Source organism: Stegostoma tigrinum, chromosome 33 (genome assembly GCF_030684315.1).
Source record: "Stegostoma tigrinum isolate sSteTig4 chromosome 33, sSteTig4.hap1, whole genome shotgun sequence".
In the NCBI taxonomy this organism is placed as follows: domain Eukaryota; kingdom Metazoa; phylum Chordata; class Chondrichthyes; order Orectolobiformes; family Stegostomatidae; genus Stegostoma; species Stegostoma tigrinum.
Window position 1 is genome coordinate 33,273,970 of NC_081386.1, and position 23,619 is coordinate 33,297,588.

Consider the following 23,619-nt stretch of genomic DNA (forward strand, 5'->3'; position numbering starts at 1 on the left):
GTACGATTACAACATTTAAAAGATATTTGAGCAGGTACATGTATAGAATTACAGGGATATGGGCCAAACACAGGCAAATGGGACTAGTTCAGTTTAAGAAACATGGACAGCACGGATGAATTGGTTTGAAGGGCCCATTTCCATGCTGTGTACTCTAGAGGGATTGGTCCTGGAATGGGCTGTTTCATGAGGATAGGCTGGAAAGGTAAGATTTGTTTCCTCTGGCGTTTAGGAGTCAGGAGTCACTTGACTGTAGTACATTGGTATGATCCCAGCTGATGTTAATATTGGATAAGTCAGATCCCAGATTAAAATCTAGCCTGAGAGATCACATTTAGTTTTTTTGTTCATAATGGCTTATTAATTAAAGTGAAGTACAGAATGCTGTAGGTTTAGTTTTTACAATAAAACAAAACTTTATTTCCAAAAGAAATTAAGATTAAATAAAACAAATCAAGCTATTTACATATAACACAATTTGAAAGATTTTGAAATGCACAGCAAAACAAAATCTCCAACGATCCCAACACTATCACTCTATAATACTTAAATACCAGAAAGAGCTCCCTTCTCTATCCCACCTAAAGGTTCTGATTTAACTATTTATTTCAATTCCTGGTCTTATGAGTTTATCAGTCACACATCTGAGCTTAAACTTCCTTAGCTTCAAATAACCTGTTTATGACCAGACTTCTGGTCTGGAATTTTCAAATCAAAACACTTACACCAAAGTAACCTAGTTCCTAATTGTTCTAACTCTAGGAGAAACCATTCTTATATCTGACCACAGCTAGGCCTTCTGGAAGGTCTTCTAGAGAACTGCCAAAAGTTTTTCAATGTATAGGCTTTTCCTCAAAAAAAAAGTTCTTGATTATCCTAAAGCCAAGCTAACGCTTTTCAATATTTGCTGTTTTTTTTAAATCATAAAACTCTCCAAAAACAAATACATTTTCATAATCACTCCAGATTGGCCCCTAGTCAGCTACTCTCTGACACATACTTATTTAAAAATCATGGTTCATAAATGCCAAAATTATTGTTATTAAACCATTTCATAAACACAGATCAAAGTCCGCATGCCACTAATTCAAAATCCAGACTCTGAAATAAATTATAAGTTTAAAAATCACACACCTTACATCACAGTATAAGATTGTGAATGCTTTTGACAAAATGAGTCCTCATGAGGGCCAGTCCTGATCTAGTGGGCACTGTTTTAAAATTAGGGAACATCACTTCAGAAGAGGCACCAGTAGAATATATTTTTCTTTTTTGTGGGGGCTTTGGAACTCTTTGCCTCAGAAGGTGGTGGAAGTGGAGTTAATGAATAGATTACTGGGAGGGATGGATAAATTCTTGTCAGGTCAGGTTGGGAAACAAGGTTATTAGGGTAGATGGGAATGTGGAATTCAAAACACGAACAGAGCATCCATGATCTTACTGAACGGCAGATCAGGCACAGGGTCTACTTTGGCTCCTATTTCACACCTATATTTGTACAAACTAAAATTAATAATTTACTGCACAAAATAATGAATGGTTGTGACAGTATAAAAATAATTGTTAACAAGAACTTGATAAGCCTGTGTGGAATTATAACGAGAGATGGTGAACTTCAATATTTTGGGGTCAAAGTAACTACATTGACTATTGCTTGTGCCTTTCACAACCTGAGAACAGCCTAGAGGTCGATGCACCATCAACACACTTTTTGAAGCACTGCCTGTTGGAAATTCAGCAGCCAATTTGTATGCAACAAGATCCCACAAACAATAATGCAATATATGGTCAGGTGTTTTTCATATGCTGATTTTCTCTAATTATGGTTCAGACAATAATAATGTTTTATTATATTGATAGGTCGTACACAAATAAAGTTGAAAATATTACCTGAGTGAAATTAAACGGATAGGCAATGTGGAGGGAGTGACTTCTTTGTTAAGCCAAGCAACTGATTGAAATGGAGGTATACTGGGCTTCAGTTCAATCAGAAAATGGAACTGATCCTCAGAGAAGAAGTTTGAGATGGTTAAAAGCACGAAAAATTTTGATAAATTAAAAAACATGCACAAATTCCAGTGGCAGCACTGCTAATAACCAGAAAACACAGTATAATGCAGTCAGGAAAACAACAAAAGGGAATATTAGGGAAATGATGACACGATATTGCTGTTTTGGAATGCAGTGGATTATAAGGGCACTGGAAGCAGATTCAACAGCAACTTACAAAAATAAGTTGGATGAATACTTGAAAGAAAAATACATTTCAGGGCTTTGAAAGAAAACACTTGACCATAATTGCACAAGGATCACAGCTATTTTAAACAGCTCCCTCAACCTCCTTGTTCTTGAGGTCAGTGTTTTGACTAATCCAGGCAAGTGTCCATACACCTTCTTAACCACCTTATCCTGCTGACCTCAATGTCTATTAACATTCACACCAAGGTTCCTCTATTTTTCCTAAGCTCCCACCATTCAACATGTGCTCCCTTGCTGTTAGTCTTCCCAAAATACATCATTTTAGTATTTAATTTGTTGTAATGTAGGTGTCATTGATTTGGCCAATTACTGCCTATCCTTAATTGTCCAGAAAGAGTTGAGAATTAACCACATTGCTGTGGTTCTGGAGTAGCTTGTCAGCCAGACCAGGCGAAAATGGCAGATGTGTTTTCAGCATTGGTTTTACAGTCAAGAGACCCTTCATTCCAGATATTTATTGATTTCAAATTCCATGATCTTCCATTGTGGGATTCAAACCCAGGGCCCCAGAACAAGCCCTGGATCTCGAGATTAATAGTCTAGCAGTAACACCACCAGGCCATAACCGCACACATTTCAGCATTAAACTCCAGTTCTCGCTGTCTGCCCATTTGGCTGAACAGCCTCTCCATTGATACACCACAATCCGGCATCGATTGCTTTGCTCTGATTCTAGGGGGAGAATGTTGTCTGATATGTATCGAAACTGCACGGCAAAATCCCCGCCCCTCTCCAGCGATTGGTTCACTGTCCCTGACGGCACCGAATCCTAACTCCGATAGGCTGAGGCCCTTGTCAATCAGAGTCCCCGCCCACCATATCAAGCTAGGTTGTTGCGGCCGCGGCTCCCCGGTTCCCGTTTAACAACGGCAGGTGTCTGCGGGGCCTGGGTCTCGTAAGGCCATGGAGACCAGCCCGAAGGTTCTCGAAGTCTTGCTGGACGCTGCGCCAGAATGGAGAGAAGCCAAGGGTTTTCTGAAGGCCAAGGCTGTGGGTTGTGGTCAGGCTCTGTGCGGTCTGGAGCCGCCCTCAAACGGAGGGGGCGGCCTGTGCTTCTTCGCCCGCTGTCCGGATTCGGGCCGCTGCTGCCGGAGGAGAGTGGCTGCTCAGGCCGGGAGCTTCACTGAGTGAGTTGTCCTGAGGCGACAGCGGCGACAAAAACCCGTCATGTCACGCGTCCGCGCACGTGACGTTTCCCCGCTCCGCATTCTGGGAACTGTAGTCCGGTAGTGGGAAAGGGTATGACGCACAGAACAGGGAATAAGATCACGAGATTTAGGAACAGAAATACTCCATTCAGCTCATCAGATCCTCTCCATTCTGTGTGATCAGGACTGATCTGATAATTTTCAGTTTTCCTGCCTTTTCCCAATTATCCTTGATTCTTTTATAATTAAAAATTAATCTCACCCTGGAATATATTTAGTGACCCAGGCGCTCTGGTAAAGAATTCCACACATTCACCACCCTCTGAGAGAATACTTCCTCATTTCTGAGATGAATGGGTAGCCCCTTACTCTGAACTTATGCCCTCTGCTCCTTTACTGTAATGCAAAGGGAAGCCATCTGAACTCGTCCATCCCACCAAGCACTCTAAGAATCTTTTATGTTTCAATAAAGTCACCTCTTCTTCTAAACATCAAATGAGCACAAACCGAACCTTCTCAGTCTCCTGTCATATGACAACTCCTGCACAAGTGAAACAAAACACAGGAATGCAGGAGAAATTCAGCAGGTCTGGCGGCATCTGTGGAGAGAAAGCAGAGTTAACATTTTGGGTTCAGTGACCCTTCAGAGCTGTTTTAAATATCCAGCATCTGTAGATTTGGAATGCAAAGTACTGGGCTAATGGAAAGATTCTTGGTAGTGTAGATGAGCAGAGAGATCTCGGTGTCTATGTACACAGATCCTTGAAAGTTGCCACCCAGGTTGACAGGGTTGTTAAGAAGGCATACAGTGTTTTAGCTCTTATTAATAGAGGGATCGAGTTCCGGAACCGTGAGGTTATGCTGCAGCTGTACAAAACTATGGTGCGGCCACACTTGGAGTATTGCGTACAGTTCTGGTCACCGCATTATAAGAAGGATGTGGAAGCTTTGAAAAGTGTGCAGAGGAGATCTACTAGGATGTTGCCTGGTGTGGAGGGAAGGTGGCACGAGGAAAGGCTGAGGGACTTGAGACTGTTTTCGTGAGAGAGAAGGTTGAGAGGTGACTTAATTGAGACATAAAATTATCAGAGAGTTAGATAGGATGGTGACAGCGGGCACGAGGGGGCATAACTTTAAATTGAAGGGTGAAATATAGGACAGATGTCTGAGGTAGTTTCTTTACTCAGAGTAGTAAGGGAATGGAATGCTTTGCCTGCAACGGTAGTAGATTCGCCAACTTTAAATACATTTAAGTCGTCATTGGACAAGCATATGGATGTACGTGGAATAGTGTAGGTTAGATGGGCTTCAGATTGGTATGACAGGTCGGCACAACATCGAGGGCAGAAGGGCCTGTACTGTGCTGTTATGTTCTATGTTCTATTTTTGCTTTCTTTGTTTAAGAGTTTAACTCCATGCCATTTCTGTTCCTGGTATGTCTACCTTGAAGAGGTTTTGATCCTCTCTGCTACTTTCTATTCTAATCTTTTTTTTCTGGCTCACCGTTGTTGTTGCAGCTGGACTTTGACAAGGTACTTGCCAGTTGCTGCCACATCACGTTCCTCAATGACTGCCTCTGGCTCAGACTCACTCCATGTGAATTCCAACTGAAATTTAATGCTTTGTGTTTTGAATCCACTAGGGTCACAGTTGTTCCCATGATGTACGACACTCCTCAGACAGCTGTTCTCGTTGAAGTCTGAGCTCTACCCTTGGTTCATTCTAATTATTAGTATTTCTCATTCTTGAAGGTCTTGATGCTAAAGAGATCCAATCAGATATCGACAAAACCTAGATTGGTAGAGCCAGGTCATGCAAAAAGTTTAATATCTGTCCTTTCATATGTTTTTGTGGTCTCCAAGCAATCCTTCACAATGCAGTGTTGGAAGAGGTTGATTGTGTTTGTCTGTAGTTGAGTGAAATGATGTGTTTGTCAAGGTAAGCACTAGGAAGAGCTAGCAACTGATTAACACTTTGACTGCACAATAATTAAAATGCTGAAAGCAATCATTGAAATCTGTACAAACTGCCAATGTTAATTGTTTAGAAAGTAGCACAAAAACTGGCTAATGGCCACCTGCTCTCTGCTAGTGTTTAAGCTCCACTTGACTGCCCTCCCAACATACTTCATCTCGGCCTACATCATTTTTCTGGTACAGCAGTTTGTTGCAGTAACTACAGCCAATGGAAACATTATTGATATGTTTCTTTTACCTCTCAATGTATTTTCTGGTTTTGTTTTTTTGCGGACAGGTTTGTTTGGGAGACAAATGAGATCTTACAGGCTTCACCTGTTAAGGAACGGCTTCTTGCTCTCAATAGTCGCAATGACCTGGGGGTCTACGAGCTGTGTGTCCAGGATGGCATCTGTGACATCACCAACACCCACAGCTGTACTGAGGAAGCACTGAAGAAGTTGGCTGAAAGCAAGAACCTAAGTGAGTGTTACTGAGTTTAGTAAAGAAATCCACCCTCATCCAACTGGTGAAAATGGGTGTATTTGGGGATTGTAACTGGGATGTGGGCATCACTGGCTGTGTCACCATATTATTGTCCATCCCCAATTGCTCTGTTGAAGGTGCTGATGAGCTACCTCCTTGAACCATTGTAATGTTTAGGGTATACGTTATTCTGTTAGGAAGGCAGTTCCAAGATTCCAATGATGTTGAGCAATGAATGATTATAGTTTCAAACTATAGGCTGGGCAATGGCCTAGTGATTTTATTGCTAGATTATTAATCCAGAGACCCAATTAATATTCTGGGGATCTGGTTTCAAATCCTGCCATGGCGGATGGTGGACTTTGAATTCAATATACTATTTGGAATTCGGAGTTTTCAGTGGCAGTGCCATGAGCCAGGGTGCTGATGGGAAGGTAAGGTTTTTTCTTTCTTGTATAAAAACTTACCTCATGCAGCAGGCCGCCTTGTTTTCAGTCTCTGGTTTGTGGAGAGAACGTGAGCCAGGAAGGAACTGATGTATTCAGGCATTGGCTAAACCCAAAACACTACACGTGTAGGGTCTCCCACCCATCATCCTCCTCCTCTCTAACCAAAAAAAAGACGGTGTGGAGGGTTGGTAAGGTGAGGCTTTTTATTTATTCTTCTGGAAATCTAGAGCAGAGGGAATGGAAGCTACGACAGTTGCATGCTCTCCTTGGGAGGTAAGGGTTACTGCTGGTGTCCCCTCTGATTTCACCTGCAAGAAGTGCACCCAACTCCAGCTCCTCACAAACTGCGTTAGGGACCTGGAGCTGGATGAACTCAGGATCATTCAGGAGGCTGAAGGGGAGATAGAGGAGAGTTCTAGGGAGGCAGTCACACCCAAGGAACAGGAGAAAGGTAGCTGGGTGACTGCCAGGAAGGGGAAAGGGAACAGGCAGACAGTGCAGGGATCCCCTGTGGCCGTTCCCCTCAATAATAAGTATACCGCTTTGGATACTGTTGTGGAGGTGCTGAACTACCAGGGGAAGGCCATTGCGGACAGGCCTCTGGCAGTGAGCCTGGCCCTGTGGCACAGAAGGGAAGGGGGGTGAATAGGAGAGCAATTGTAGTGGGGAGGATTCAGTAGTAAGAGGCACATACAGGCAGTTCTGTGGATGCAAATGAGACGGATGGATAGTATGTTGCCAGGGTCTGTGATGTTTCGGATCGTGCCTTCGAGATCCTTAAGGGGGTGAGCAACCAGCAATCATGGCACACATCGGTACCAAAGATGTAGATAGAAAAAGGACAGAGAATGTGGAAAAACAAGTACAGGGAGTTAGGCTGGAAGCTGAATGCCAGGACAAACAGGATAGTTGTCTCTGGATTTACTACCAATGCCACGTGATAATGAGGTAAGAAATAGGGAAAGCGTACAACAAAACACATGGCTACAGGGCTGGTGTAGGAGGGACGGCTTCCATTATGCAGATAATTGGAGCACATTCTGGGGAAGGTGGGACCTGTATAGGAAGGACAAGAAGCAGATTTGTGCCTGAACCAGACAGGCACAAATATCCTGGGTGGGAGGTTTGCTAGAGCTGTACAGGATGGCTTAAACTAGATTAGCAGGGGGTAGGGAACTGGATTTATAATTCAGAGGATGGATAGTTAGCCTTCCAACAGACACAACAGGGAGTAAGGTTGTTAATAAAGAAATGAGATCAATGGAGTGAAATTGTGGACGCAGAAATGGTTTGAGGTGTGCATACTTCAATGCTACAAGTATCAGAAATAAGGCGGATGAACTTGGAACATGGGTCAGTACTTGGAGCTACGATGTTGTGGCCATTACAGAAACTTGGATAACTCAGGGACAGGAATGGTTGTTGGAAGTCCCAAGATTTAGATGCTTTAAAAGAAATAAGGAGGGTGAAACAAGAAGCAGGGGAGTGGGAGAGAGATAATGGGAACTGCAGATGCTGGAGATTCCAAGATAATAAAATGTGAGGCTGGATGAACACAGCAGGCCAAGCAGCATCTCAGGAGCACAAAAGCTGACGTTTCGGGCCTAGACCCTTCATCAGAGAGGGGGATGGGGAGAGGGAACTGGAATAAATAGGGAGAGAGGGGGAGGCGGACCGAAGATGGAGAGTAAAGAAGATAGGTGGAGAGGGTGTAGGTGGGGAGACCTCTCAGTCTCCATCTCAGGCAACCAGCTTGTAACTGATGTCCATTTCAAGCCCACCGACTCCCACAGCTACCTAGAATACACCTCCTCCCACCCACCCTCCTGCAAAAATTCCATCCCCTATTCCCAATTCCTCCGCCTCCGCCGCATCTGATCCCACGATAAGACATTCCACTCCCGCACATCCCAGATGTCCAAGTTCTTTAAGGACCGCAACTTTCCCCCCACGGTGATCGAGAACGCCCTTGACCGCGTCTCCCGCATTTCCCGCGACACATCCCTCACACCCCGCCCCCGCCACAACTGCCCCAAGAGGATCCCCGTCGTTCTCACACACCACCCTACCAACCTCCGGATACAACGCATTATCCTCCGACACTTCCGCCATTTACAATCCGACCCCACCACCCAAGACATTTTTCCATCCCCTCCCCTGTCTGCTTTCCGGAGAGACCACTCTCTCCGTGACTCCCTTGTTCGCTCCACACTGCCCTCCAACCCCACCACACCCGGCACCTTCCCCTGCAACCGCAGGAAATGCTACACTTGTCCCCACACCTCCTCCCTCACCCCCATCCCAGGCCCCAAGATGACATTCCACATTAAGCAGAGGTTCACCTGCACATCTGCCAATGTGGTATACTGCATCCACTGTACCCGGTGCGGCTTCCTCTACATTGGGGAAACCAAGCGGAGGCTTGGGGACCGCTTTGCAGAACACCTCCGCTCAGTTCGCAACAAACAACTGCACCTCCCAGTCGCAAACCATTTCCACTCCCCCTCCCATTCTCTTGATGACATGTCCATCATGGGCCTCCTGCACTGCCACAATGATGCCACCCGAAGGTTGCAGGAACAGCAACTCATATTCCGCCTGGGAACCCTGCAGCCATATGGTATCAATGTGGACTTCACCAGTTTCAAAATCTCCCCTTCCCCCACTGCATCCCTAAACCAGCCCAGTTCATCCCCTCCCCCCACTGCACCACACAACCAGCCCAGCTCTTCCCCCCCACCCACTGCATCCCAAAACCAGTCCAACCTGTCTCTGCCTCCCTAACCGGTTCTTCCTCTCACCCATCCCTTCCTCCCACCCCAAGCCGCACCCCCAGCTACCTACTAACCTCATCCCACCTCCTTGACCTGTCCGTCTTCCCTGGACTGACCTATCCCCTCCCTACCTCCCCACCTACACCCTCTCCACCTATCTTCTTTACTCTCCATCTTCGGTCCGCCTCCCCCTCTCTCCCTATTTATTCCAGTTCCCTCCCCCCATCCCCCTCTCTGATGAAGGGTCTAGGCCCGAAACGTCAGCTTTTGTGCTCCTGAGATGCTGCTTGGCCTGCTGTGTTCATCCAGCCTCACATTTTATTATCTATTAAGCAGGGGAGTGGCATTGCTAGTCAGGGCTAGTATAGCTACTGAAAGGCAGTTCGAGAATGATACGTCTACAGAGTCAGTTTGGGTTGAGGTCCACAAGAAAGGAGCAGTCACTTTGTTGGCGATGAACCTGTTGGTAGGAGACCACTTTGGCGGTAGCAATTATAACTCTGTTACTTTCACAATAGTCATGGAAAAGGATAGGTACATACAGCGGGGTAGGGTTTATAATTGGGGGAAGGGTAGTTACAATTCTGTTAGACAAGAACTGAGTAACATAAAATGGGAACAGATGCTGTCTAGGAAGTGCACTATTGAAATGTGGAGATTGTTTAAGGAATGCATGCTGTGTGTGCTCGATATGTTTGTCCCTAGCAAGCAGGCCAGACGTGGTCGAGCAAGGAAGCCTTGGTTCTCGAGAGGCCGAATGACTGGTTAAGTGGAAGAACTATGTTTATGTAAGGTTGAGGAAATGAGGAATAGAAAAGGCTCTAGAGGGATACAAGCTATCCAGGAAGGAGCAGAAGAAAGGGCTTAGGAGAGCTATGAGAGGGCATGAGAAAACCTTGGCAGATAGGATCAAGGAAAACTCCAAGGCTTTTGAGGAATAAGAGAATGACCAGAGAAAGGGTAGGGCTGATCAAGGATTGTAAAGAGAATTTGTGCACAGAGCTAAAGAGATAGGAGAGGTCCTTAATGAATACTTTTCTTCAGTATTCACAACTGAGAGGAACCTAGTTGTAGGGGAAGATAGTGTGAAACAGGCTGGTAGGCAAGAGGAGGTTGCTGTTAGTAAGGAAGATGTGCTAGGAATTTTGAGGAAGTTGAAGATAGCTAAATCCCCTGGGCCTGATGGGATTTATCCAGCGATTCTATGGGAAGCATGGGAAGAGATCGCAGGGCCCTTGGCGATGATCTTTTTGTCCTCACTGTCTGCTGGTATAGTGCTGGAAGATTGGAGAGAGGCAAATGTCATTTCCATGTTCAGAAAAGGGAATAAGGATAACCCTGGAAATTACAGGCCAGTTCGTCTTATGTCAGTGGTGGGCAAATTATTGGAAAGGGCTCTGAGAGACAGGATTTATGATCACTTGGAAAGGCATGGTTTGATTCGTGATAGTCGGCATGGATTTGTGAGGGGTGGATAATGCCTCGCGAACCTTATGAATTCTTTGAAGAAGTGACCAAACTCGTGGATGAAGGTAGAGCAGTGGATGTGATATACTTGGATTTAAGTATGGCGTTTGATAAGGTTCCCCATGGTAGGCTCATGCAGAAAGTAAGGAGGCCAGGGATAGGGGGAGATGTGGCAGATTGGATTCAGAATTGGCTGACCCTTACAAGACAAAGGGTGGTAGTGGATGGAAATTATTCAACGTGGTGCTCAGTTACGAGTGGTGTACCACAAGGATCTGTTCTGGATCCTCTTCTATTTGTGATTTTTGTAAATGATTTGGAGGAAGGAGTGGAAGGGTGGATTAGTAAGTTCGCGGACGATATGAAGGTGGGTCGTGTTGTGGATAGTGCGGAGGGCTGTTCTAGGTTACAAAGGGACATTGATAGGATGCAGAGCTGGGCTGTGAAGTGGCAGATGTTGTTTTAACCCTGAAAAGTGTGAGGTGATTCATTTTGGAAGGACAAACTTGAAAGCAGAATACAGGGTTAATGGAAAGATTCTTGACAGTGTGGAGGAGCAGAAGGATCTTGGGGTTCATGTTCACAGCTCCCTGAGAGCTGCCGCCCAGCTGGATAGAGTTGGTAAGAAGGCGTCTGGTGTGTTAGCTTTCAATAATAGAGGGATTGAGTTCAAGAGCTGTGAAGTTATGGTCCAGCTATACAAAACCCTGGTTCAGCCACATCTGGAGTAGTGTGTCCAGTTCTGGTTGCCTCATTACAGGAAAGATGTGGAAGCATTGGAAAAGGTGCAGAGGATGTTGCCTGGAATGGAGGGGACGTCTTATGAAGAAAGGTTGAGTGAGCTGGGGTTTTTCTCTTTAGAATGACGAAGGATGAGAGTTGACTTGATAGAGGTGTAGAAAATGATCAGAGGTATAGATAGAGTAGGCAGCCAGAGACTCTTTCCTAGGATGGAGGTGGCTATTACGAGGGGGCATAGATTTAAGGTGAGTGGAGGTAAATATAGGGGAGACGTCAGAGGTGGATCTTTACTTAGAGTGTGGTTGGGGTGTGGAATGCATTGCTGGGGTGGGTAGTGGAGTTTAGCCTCATTAGGGGCATTTAAGTGGCTATTAGATAGGCATATGATGATAGTATAAAGTAGGGGTGGAGGTTAGATAGACCTTAAGATTAGTGTAAAAGTTTAGGGTAAAAGTTTGGCGCAACGTCATGGGCTGAAGGGCCTGTACTGTGCTGTACTTTTCTCTGTTCTATGAGTCTATTGATCATGAAAACGTTGTCAATTGTCAGAAAACTCCATCTGGCTCATAAATGTCCTTTGGGGAAGGAAACTGTCATCCTTACCTGGCTCGGCCTACATGTGACTCCAAACCCACAGCAATGTGGTTGACTGAACTGCCCATTGAGTTGCGCCAGTCAAAAAAACAACCACCTAATGACTCTAATCCCATTTTCCAGCACTTGGCCCAAAACTTTGCCTGCCTTGGCACTGCAAGTGTATATCTAAATTCTTCTGAAATAACCTGAGTGTTGCTGCCTCTATCTCCTTTAAAGGCAGCGAGTTCATTCTGTGATCCTGTTTCACTTCTATAATGTACCATAAGGGCTACTTATATCATTATAATTTACAGATCACAGTGTGGAAAGCATTTTAGATTATGTTAATTTAACAGGTCCACATATCCTTAAAGACAGAACAGATTTGTGCATAAAGATTTTATTCTCAAATGTTTTCTTAAAATTAGTTACTTATGTTATTGACCAATACAGTATGGAAAACGAACATCATGGAATGTATGTCTTTTCTTGTGTTGCTGTTCCCAGAGTTTTATAAATCTGCCTGATGAGAAAATTGAGTATGTTTTGAAAAAAACTATTCGTGGATGCTGGCTTAATAATCTCTAAAGTTGTTTTAATCATTTAAAAGTCAAAATGACAATGCTCCACACCATGTAGATTTACATGAAATTTGTCTGTTTTTTTTATTCTTTTGCATTTACCTGGTTCAATGCAAGTTGTTGTTGTTTTTTAGGTCTGCCTTCATCTTTCACTGTGAAGATTCTGTCATTTAAAAGCAGCACATCTTGCGTGTTGCTGGATAATTGCACACTGCTCCATCTGACTTGGATGGAGAGCACCTCGGAAGCTGATGTTTTTGGCTGCTTTAAACTATGTCTTCCCCCTGGTGCTGCAGAGAGAATAACAGATGGTCAGATTCGCCAAGAAATGCTTTTCTTGTTGGATAGTGCAGGCTGGATATGTATCCTTTTTTCCTAAAAAGACCTGTGTTATTGAACACCCTAACATAAACCACTGCAAATAATTACCTATGAGACACCAAATTTCAGTTTAGCCTGCATTATCAGATGTAAGTACTTACTCACTGTGGAAAACTAACAATCTTGCAACAGTACATTCATCTGGGTCAGGGGACTAATTGACTATAATGCCATATGCTGTAATGCACTGTTGTAGCTCTTTTAGCTGAAGTGTGCAAAGTTGAGTGATTCTCATCAAAATATAATAGGGCAGCTTCAAACGAGGAACTTTTGTTATCAGCCATTTTTAATTTCCTCTGTAACCTTTTTGATTTATTATTAACACTAATTGAAGAAACTATATTGGTTATGTTACCAATACTGACCCTATTTGGGAGCCTGAATTAACTATGCATACAGCTGAAATAGTATGATTCATATGAATATGATTTACAGATTCGTTTCATGGTGACTGTCAGCAATTCCAATGTTTTTCACCTTCAGGAATGAATATATTTCCAAAAAAATCTATTTTAATATTAAAGCTGTGATAGGTTTTACTGAAGGGAGCCTGGATGGTGGATCCTATAAGATTGCTGCAAGTTACCTGACAGTAGATCCCCCTCCACAAAATGCTCTCTTTATTATTACACAAATTAATCTTCAAAGACATGTGCCTTTATTGCTTCTGAAAATCAATAATCACTTTCAGAAGTTAATGTCTCATTCAGTTTTATTTTCCTTTACTGCTGTAGGGCAACACGAGAATGTAGTTTTCACATTATTCACCTTTGTCCAGCAGAACTTCACTTTATCTTCCTGCCCCTTCATTCCAGTACAGCAGTAGTTTCTCCACACCAAAACATTGATTTAATGTTTGTTAGTTGGAGACTGTAGACCTGGAAAGTACATTTTGAAATGTGGTCGTCTTAGAGACTGATAACTTGTAAAAAGATATTTGAATTTCCAGTGATTATGCAAGCCTTCCAGTCAATGTAATTTAAATTTTAATGTAACATAGTAAAAGGAACACTGTCTAGTAGCTAACTTGTTCTCAAAGATACAGAAATGACCCTCCCATTTAATTTTAAAATGACTGCCATGGTTATACTTTTTCTCTTAGGTAGGCACTTCACCTTCTGGAACCAGTCCAAAGTTAACCTTCCTTCCCAATGGCCTGCCTCATTTTTTTTCATTTCCCACCTGAGTAACTTCTAATCCTGAACTGACTTCCTTGACGAGAATCACCCTGGAGATTCGTCCTTCCAACCAAAGTATCTTCCAGGCATGTCATGAGAATTTAAACCTTGACCTCCACAAATGAGTGTGAGCTCCCACCCACAATGAGTAGTCAGGAATTTATCCATTTCAGGAGCAGAACTGACTATCCATATGTCTCCTTGATCTCTCTCGGATTCTGACAAACTGATCTATTTTGGTGGTTCAGAGCTTTCTTAAGAAACCTAAAAACTAACACCACCATTGTTTATTTTTATTGATCTCTCCTTCCTAAAATCCATTTCCCATGACAGGTGAGTCAAATTGAACTTGAATCCATGTAGAAATGCCACGTAGGTTTCCTTTGGTCTTAAATCCATTCTGTTTTAGTATTAAATAGTACATAGAAGTTGTGGTTGGTTGGCTCACTGAGCTGGTTCGTTGTTCCACAGATGTTTCATTATCCTGCTGGGTAACATCACCAGTGCAGCCTCCAATGAAGCACCATTTTGTTTTCCCGCCTGGTATTTAAACTCTGGAGTCCATTGAGCTGGATTACCTCACTTTGGGTTTTCCTTCGCTATGGAGTATATGTGGGGTAGAGCTCTGTGTTTGTAGATGGCTTTCTTTGTGGAGTATCAGGCTTCTAGGAACTCCCATGCTTGTCTCTGCTTAGCTTGTCTCAGGATCTTGGTGTTGTCCCAATTGAATTGGTCGTTCTCCTTATCGATGTAGATAGGCATGAGTGAGTATTGGTCGTGTCTTTTTGTAGCCAGTTAATGTTTGTGTACTCTTGTTAATTTCCTTCCTGTTTGTCCCATGTAGTGTTTGTCACAGCCTCTGCAGGAGGTCTTGTATATGACATTGGTCCAGTCCGTAGTGGGTAGTGGGTCTTTGGTTTGGCTGAGCAGTTGTCGTCAGGTTGATGAGGGTTTGTGTGCTATTCTGATGCCCAGTGGTCGTAGGAGTCTTTGTGGCTAGTTCTGATGCCTTCCTGATGTAAGGTAGCATGAAGAGTGTGTCGGACGTGTGGGTATCTTCCTGGTGTTGTTTGTTTAGTAGGCATCTTCTGACCCAGTTTTTTGGGTATCCATTCTTCCTTGAACACCTGGAAGATACTCCTCTTCTCGGCGTAGTTCTGTGCTGCTGCAGTGTGTTGTTACCCATTTAAATAAAGTTCTTACACAGCTTTGTTTCAGTGTGTTAAGATGGTTACTGTTGAAGTTCAGTACTTGGTCAGTGTGTGTGGCTTTGCTGTGTACCTTCGTTAGGAATTCCCCATTTTCCTGCGCTCTACCATGGTGTCCAGGAATGGGAGCTGTTTGTTCTTCTCCTCCTTTCTGGTGAATTTTTATTCTGGTGAGGGTGTTGTTAATTAGTTTGTGTCACCTCTAGTTTGGTCCGTTTTAATGATGTCAGAGATATTGTCTACTTAGCGTATCCATGGTTTTGGTTGGATTAGTGGAAGGGCCGTACTTTCCAGTCTTTGAATCACCACCTCGGCCATTAGTCTGGAGCTGGGTGACCCATTAATCTGTTCGTATGTTTGGCCGTTGAAAGTGAAGTGGGTGGTGAGGCATAGGTCCAGTAGCTTCAGCATGTTGCCTGTTGAGATGATTTCACTGGGGTCTTGGTCTTGTTTTATTAGTGCTGTCATTGTTTCTCTTGCTAGTGGTGTGTTTATTGGACATGAACAGGGCAGTGACATCAAACAATACCGTGGTCTCATCGTCATCTATCCGTATGTCTTTGGAATTGAGGAATTCTCTGGCTGAGTGGATAGAGTGGGGTGACTTGTTGACTAGGTACCTGAGTCTACTTTGTAGCTCTGTGTGATGGCATGCCTGGCAAGGAGACTATGGGTCTGAGGGGTACTTCCAGTTGGTGTACTTTTGGGAGGCCAAAGAGTCACGGTGTGTTGGTTCCTTCGGGTTTCGTTCTTCAGTCTGTTTTGTTGATTTGTCTGGTCTGTTTGAGGTTTTTTAGGATTGGGGTTGAGGATTTTGTTGCCCAGTATGTACTTGCTGGTACGTGTTCTTGCTATGTGATACTCACTCATCTCTATCCACGTGGATAAGGAGAACCACCAAGATCCTGGGACAAGCCAAGCAGAGACCAGCACAGGAGTTCCCAGAAGCCTGATACTCCATGAAGAAAGCCATCAACAAACGCATAGAATTCAACCCCATATACACTCCAACGCGAAGGAAAACCAGAAGTGAAGTAATCCAGCTCAATGGACTCCTGAGTTTAAATACCAGGCAGGAAAACAAAACGGCGCTTCATTGGAGGCTGCACTGATGATGTTGCCCAGCGGGATAATGAAACATCTGTGGAACAGCAACGAACCGGCTCAGCGAGCCAACCAACCACAACATCCACAACACGAACTACAAATCTACTCTATAAAACCTTAGACTGTATAGAAGTTTATAAAATCTGATATTTCTTCCTAACACTTGATATTCAATTTTGACAGAGAATCACTTTGGACTCAAAATATTAGCTGTCATTTTTCTCCATAGATGCTGCCAGACTGGAGTTTCTCCAACATTAATTGTTTTATTTCAAATTTTCAGCGTTTGTGGTTTTTTTATTCCTAACTCTTAGAGATTAATAATCCAATCACAATTAGCACACATGTTCTTGTCATTGTTTACAGGTTTGAACATCTTGTACCTTCTTTACAGAAAACCAGCGTGTGACCCTCTTCAGCCTTTATCAACCAAGCCACTGAAGCTCGTTGTCATATGGATCATGAGGCACCTTTATTCCTCCATTTTACTCTCATTTAAAGACAGCCCCAAAACAGCGCATTCTTTTAAACAGTATTTCTAACACACCTTTGTGATTAGTAAGTTATTAAATGGGGTCGAAGTGAACAGCATCATAAAGAATAGATTTGTGGTAGAGGGTGAGCAATAAATGTGTAGATGCAGTATTGCTTTATTTATTTTTGTTCTTGCCAATCAGAAACCATAATTTGCTTTTTTGATCAGGTTTTTTATTGGAACATCATTTGAATATACGGATGAGGATGTGGAGTCTTTTGCAACCAGAAAAAAAATGTTTGATCTCTATCACATTGTTCAAAACCTACTTTAAGCAATAACACTTAAAATTAGATTGTATGAAGTCCATGATGTTGCAAATGCAGTAAATTGAGCAAAGTGGATGTTTTTAATTTTGTTTTGTGGATGTGGGACACACTGGCGAATGTCACCTTTTATAGTTCTGACAACGAAGTTGCTTGCTAGGCCAACCCCATAATGATAAAGTCAAATCGCTTTATGTACAATTGGAGCCAGATGTCAGCCAAACTACGCCAGGTTTGCAGATACTGTCTTGGGGAACTGTGACTTTCGTAGTAAATTTTCTGGTGCTGCCTCTCAAATTACCAGAATTATTACATTTTATTTCACAGCTTGCTGTGGTTGGATTTGAATTCACTATTTGATTACATGAACTGTAATCCTATGCTGTCTATGATTTATTTGTTGCACTGAGTGATCTCTTAAAGGTTGCTACGTGACTCCGTGCACATTTAAGGGACCATGGCTTGTGCATGGCCTTCTGGCTCTCTGTCCTGCAATCTGAAATTACTTTGTGACTGTGCAACCAAGCGAACGCTGATCACAGCCATCGTTGGGTCTCATTGGATCACAAATCTTTGCGGTAGCTTTCCTTACATAATGATTTTTAAGATATCTATGATACTGTCGATGGTAAACAGCGTGGCAGTGTTAATCTTGCCCTTTGCCAGACTGGAGAAACCGAAGAGGCAAATGATGTCTGTAATCTGTCCTGCCTGAACAGACTCTGGTTATCACATAATTTGCACATTGTTGTGGCTGTGAACTGTGTTAATTTTGCTGTTTGTGTCAATTTGAATATTTTTTTCAGGTAAATCTCTTTATTTAAATGTTTTTACATAAAAATCCAGAAATAATCAGACTTTGAGGTTGAATGAATTGGTTAAATAGTGTAGGACTTGCGGAAATTTACGAGAAGGCGTACCCCAAAATGTCATCTCTTCCCCAACAAAGGTTTTAGATCTGACCGAATAAACACAAGTTTCCTTTGACTCTGGGTTAATAGCATCCAGTAGCAAATGCTATCTGCTGCTTACTCCCTGTCCTAGAACAATATTTTTGAAACATTTTAAGTGTTGGCTTTGCTGGAGTTCTTCAGATTATACTTTTGATAGCCGCAATAGATTTGGAATGAAATGGTGTCTTACCTCAATATTTTAAATTTTAAAATCTACATCATGTGCACACAAATATTGTTCCACGTTCAAAATTTTCAGCATTATAGAGAAATGTCTTGCCCATATGTTTTATTGTATACACTAACTCTATGCAGAGTGTTAGATCTATTTGCTGTGGATGTTCTTGAGGTGAGGCATATATTAGTGGGTCATCTCAACTAGTTGATTCCTTGTCTTTCCTAGAAGAACATGGAATCTACTTGGAATCTTCCACCCACCTGTCTAAAATCCAAAACGTGTCACCTGCACCGTAGTGGACTAAGCCATGATGATTGTGAAACTAGATGTCAAATTATTTGTGTGCAGCATCAAGGAGGATCTGCTAGTCAGTGTTTTCAAAGAACAGCTTTGACATTTGTTTTATGAACTTTCAGTGGGAATTAGAATTGATAAGGTACATTAAATTCAGATTATTGTTGCTATTGCAGAAAACACCCTGAGAACTTGGAGTGTACGCGAAGTGCTTCTGATAATGCATCTTTGAAAGCACCTGCTGGCGTTGATGAAGATGACCTTGCCAGTTCGGTATATCACAGTAAACAGCTCAACCTGTCATTTCAAATGGATAGGTAAGTGTAGAAAGAACACAGCTGTTGTCATAAATGACATTTAAATGCATTTGTTTTTACCTTCTATGAATTGTGTATTCCATTTTTATGAAATCTTAAATTAAGACGATCTACAAAAATGCAAGAGAATTCAATTTATTTTGCATAGTGTATTATGATCTGGAATATGCTTATTGAAGGATGATGGAAATAAATTCAGTCGTAGCTTTCAAAAGAGAATTCGATAAATGCTTGTATAGGAGAAGTTTGCAGAGCTATGTGGAAAGAGCTTGAAAGTGGGACTGATTTAGTAGCTGTTTTTAACGAAAGACATGATGAGCTAAGTGGCGTCTGTGTGTACTTTAATTCTATATTACATAATTGCAAATACCTTAAGTATTTAGTATTTTTGTCTAATGATCCTTGAGTTGGACTATACAGACATTTTCCAATCTTTAATCAAGATATGCATATTTTGGTGTATGTACATATAATGTATATTTTGTACTCTTGCTCAGAGGTCTACTGTAGACAAAAAATAAAACTATTTCTACTCTGCCTCAACATTTTCTGAAATGTATCATGATCAACGCCTGTGTAATCTTCCAAATTCCCATATTTGTCTGGCTTGTGGAAGATTGCTAAAAATTGGCAACATTGTGGGTAATGCAATGCAAGGAATCCATACAACTGGAATTTTGATCGAAATTGGGTTTTGTTTGGCTTTTCTTCTGGCACAGGAACCTGATGGAGGAGACAGGAAAACAAATCCTTCCATTGACTAGAGCCCTAGTTCCACAGGCCAGCATGTGACACACAGTCCCATATTGTATATGCTTTGATAAAGCAGTGAAAAAAAATTTGCTTGTTTCCAAAAGGCTGCCTGAATCTATTTTTCTAGCATAGTGTTAAGTGACTTGGTAAATTGCTTGAAACTTTATTCTGTACATAGTACAGATGTTTTGCCAGTTTCAGCAAAGCTTAAATTCTGTGACAGACAGCAGCATAGCATCAATTGGAAAAAATCGAGTGCTACCTAAATGGCCTCTCTAATTCACATAGTATGACCAATCAGCTAATAACACTGACTGCCATGGTCATGGGTACAGAAATGCTCATCACCCCAACGTTTGGAGGAGTATCATGCTGTCCTGCAGGTTTGCATTTAATGTAACCTCCTCAAACATTCCTTTTACAAATGGCTTTTCAGGGTCTTCTCAAGATGGGAACAGAAAAAGTGGAGGTACCTGATAAGGATTCAAGGGATTAAATTCATTACAAACAAGAACACATGGACTTGTTTTAAAGGGAAATGTTTGACTTCAAAGCAATGAATTGCATTTACATGGCTCCTTTTAAAGAAGAAAATGTCTCTACTTGCTTCAACAATGCAAGAAAATGTAAAAATTGAGTCAAAAGACAAATTAGTGAAGTGATCAAAGCATCCTCGGTGTGTCTTGATGGAAAAATGAGAGGAAGAAAAATGGTTGGGTCTAAAGGAAGAAAGATCTATGTTTATTTTGTGTCTTTTCAGATATATCAACAGAAGACAATCTGAGTGTGAGGCCATGCTGTTTTTTTCTAACTCAGGCTAGTTGTGTTGATTATCATCTTAGAGTGTGCATTTACATGATTATTCTGTTTTGTAATATAAATGGTTTCATATGCATATTAAAGGTCTTGGAAAGCCCGCTTGAGAACTTTCTACAACCAGACTAAAGTATCATCAGCAGAAAGATTCCTGCAGTGGTCTCCCTGGTATCACCACCTGTCCAGCCAGAATTCTCATGATGCACCCTGCAATGTTAATTCCTGTACATCCTCAGTAGTGCCTTACGATGATGTTAATAAAAATTTTGCCCAGGAAGAGGAGCTGAACAACAGAGCTGATAAGTTGAATGGGATGGTGCAGCTTCAGGGGCTGAAGGAATCCATGAGCATTCAGACAGTGTCTGTGTCTGAATTTAGTGTTTTATTCACTCTCGTTGCACCTGACTCGGGAGCAGTGACTGCTGCCTACTGGGACTTGGAGAAACAAGAGGTGAAATATCATCATATCAGGGGCCAATCCTTGCCGGTGGAAGGCGATGGGAACGATGACTTATCCTTGTTTCTCACAGGTACACTATTGAAAATTATTTGTGCAGTATCTTTATCACATCTGTCAGAAACAATCTGGTTGCCTGGAATGGCATGTTTGCGATATAAACTCCAAAAGTTGGGACTGTTTCACTGGAGCATCGGAGGTTGAAGGGTAACCTCTTTTGAGGTTAACAAAATCATGAGGAGCACAGATAAGGTGAATGACAAGGGCCCTTTCCCTAGCGTGGGGGAGTTCAAGACGAGGGGGCGTGTTTTTAAGGTGAAAGGGGAAGCATTTAAAAAGGACACGAGGGGCAACTTTTTTCACACAGTGCGTGGTTTGTGGACTGAACTGCCAGAGAAGGTTTTTAAATGATATTCAGATAAGTTTGTGAATATGAAAGGTTTGGAAGGATGTGGGCCAAGCACAAGCAGATGGGACTAGTTTTAGTTTGAGAAAATGGTTGGCATGGACTGGTTGGACTGAAGGGTGTGTTTGCAAGCTGTATGATTCAAATGACTTCATCAAACCATACCTACTATTCTTTGCCGGCAATATCCTGTTGGAAACTACAAATAAGATTTAGGCATTTTGATTTTGGACATGTTGATTGAAGGGATGAGGGTGGGAGCTGCGGGGATATTGGTTTAAAATGCCCAGATAATTCTCTGCTCTGAACAGTTTTAATGATATCCTGGACTATATAGCAGTCAGCTGAAATTTCCATTTAACATGTTAACTGAAGGACACTTTAATGTGATAATGGGAACTGCAGATGCTGGAGAATCCAAGATAATAAAATGTGAGGCTGGATGAACACAGCAGCCAAGCAGCATCTCAGGAGCGCAAAAGCTGACGTTTCGGGCCTAGACACTTTAATGTAACCCCTTCCATTGCTGGAAGCCACTGCATAAAAGATCACTGTTGAATTCTGGAACTGAATATCTTGCATTTCAACATGCACTGTGATCCTAAAATTTGGGTGCTTATGCAAGCGTCAGAATAGTTTAAAACAAGAACAAGTTTATTTAATATTCTGATAAAGGTTTATAATTTATGTTGTCATTTAGGAATTTAAATTTTGGTTTTAAGAGCTTAGTAATTTGGAACTATGAGCTCAAGACGTCAATTACAAGAAAGTATCTGATTTAACTTGAATACCTCAATCATTTACTTGGGGCGATAATTCCTGAATGCTTGAATGTTCAGAGGCTAGAATTGGGTTTCAGTTGAGATGAACAGTTTCATGGCAGTAAAAAAAGCAGCTTAGTTTATACAAATTTCCAGACTGAGAGCTTTACTCAGTAGAAATCTTCAAGTTGGGAGAAATGTTTCAAAGCTTTCAGGTTGTAGGTATTGAGAAGAATTCTAGGTTGTCAGGACTGAAAAGTAGACTGTAGGCCTCAACTGGAAAGATATTTCTAGATATTTGAGCAAGGAGTTAAGATGGAAGTTTTAATTCAGCAGAACTGAGTCTGTAAACAATATTGCTGGGAAATAGGTTAAATATTTGCATTTGTTTTTGTTGTTTATGTTAACATCTTCCTAAATAGCATTTTTTAAAAGCTGTTCTTGAATTTAAAAAACATTGGTAATTTCTTGTGAATCTGTTCAGTGATTAATTGCCACAGTGTTTTTCCGGGAGGCATGTTTGTGGGGGGCAAAGGAAAAGGGAAGAACGTGAAGAGCACAGCAAACATCTGTGTCTTGGTGAATGAAGTCAGTTTGGGTTTTGCACTTAGGTACTCCTTCTGTCCTTTCAGGTCTCTAATTTGGACCTCTAGCTTTCTGATGAGGGTGCTAGCAGAGTTGTTCACTTGTACCAGAAACCATTTGTAGACATAAGGGTTTGTTTTCTCCATGTGTTTAGTAGTGACAATATCCTTTTTCCTTGTTGCAAAGCACTTGGAGATATCTTTTTATAAATGTAAAGTGCTTTGTAAGTGTAAAATATTGTTATTATTGTTACTACTGTTCCTCATGATGCTGTCTTTGACATGCTGATGTTTTCCCAAGAGGCCAATGCCAATTTGTTCTTCTGTCCTGTGTAATGGCAGGAAGCTCAATGAGAAAAAGTTGGTTTAAGATGTGGATCTCCAGCAATATACTTCTATTATTAAACTGAATATCACTTTTCTTTCTTGATTTTTATGATGTGGGCGTCATAGGCAAGGCCTGCATTTGTTGCCTGTAATTTTCCCCTTGAACCGAGTGGCTTCCTAGACCATTTCAGAAGGCAGTTAGCAGTCAGCCACATGCTGTGCTGTAAGACTCTGACTGTGTCTATGACATTACTGTGAATCTAGAGTTGTGGGAGGGTCCGACCCTGTAAAGATGGCAGAACTCCTTCCGTAAGTGAGAACCAGATGGATTTTACTGATACACTGGGTCATTGACATTCCGACTAGTTTTTAATTCCGTACTTTATCCCACTCAAATAGGATTTGAACCCATGTACCCAAACACTAGCCCAGCAGTGTGGATTGAAGGTCAGTGATGTTACTGCCACACCACCAGGTCCCCATTGTTGAAACACAAGTCTGAGTAGATCTGGTTTAAGTTAATTAAGATAAATGATAGAGTAAATATGAGGCAATGTTCATAACTTTAAGCATGGAGCCCAGATTGTTTGTTTAGAAGATTAATGTGGTTACTTAGTAATCCTCTAATTAATAGGAGCAGCATTCTGGGACAAGTAATGTGC

The 23,619-nt window shown here is 42.1% G+C and overlaps 1 protein-coding gene across 2 annotated transcripts in view; it reads left to right on the forward strand.

Moving 5' to 3' along the window:
* The first annotated feature begins 3,075 nt into the window (after positions 1-3,075).
* spg11 (SPG11 vesicle trafficking associated, spatacsin) overlaps positions 3,076-23,619 on the forward strand; it is a 143,179-nt gene continuing 122,635 nt past the window's right edge. For both annotated transcript variants that reach the window (XM_059639165.1, XM_059639166.1), the window contains exons 1-6: positions 3,076-3,386; positions 5,661-5,845; positions 12,571-12,798; positions 17,719-17,917; positions 18,713-18,853; positions 20,510-20,952. In XM_059639165.1, coding sequence (XP_059495148.1) covers positions 3,163-3,386; positions 5,661-5,845; positions 12,571-12,798; positions 17,719-17,917; positions 18,713-18,853; positions 20,510-20,952 — 1,420 coding nt within the window. In that variant the 5' untranslated portion in view covers positions 3,076-3,162. The remainder of the gene's footprint in view (positions 3,387-5,660; positions 5,846-12,570; positions 12,799-17,718; positions 17,918-18,712; positions 18,854-20,509; positions 20,953-23,619) is intronic.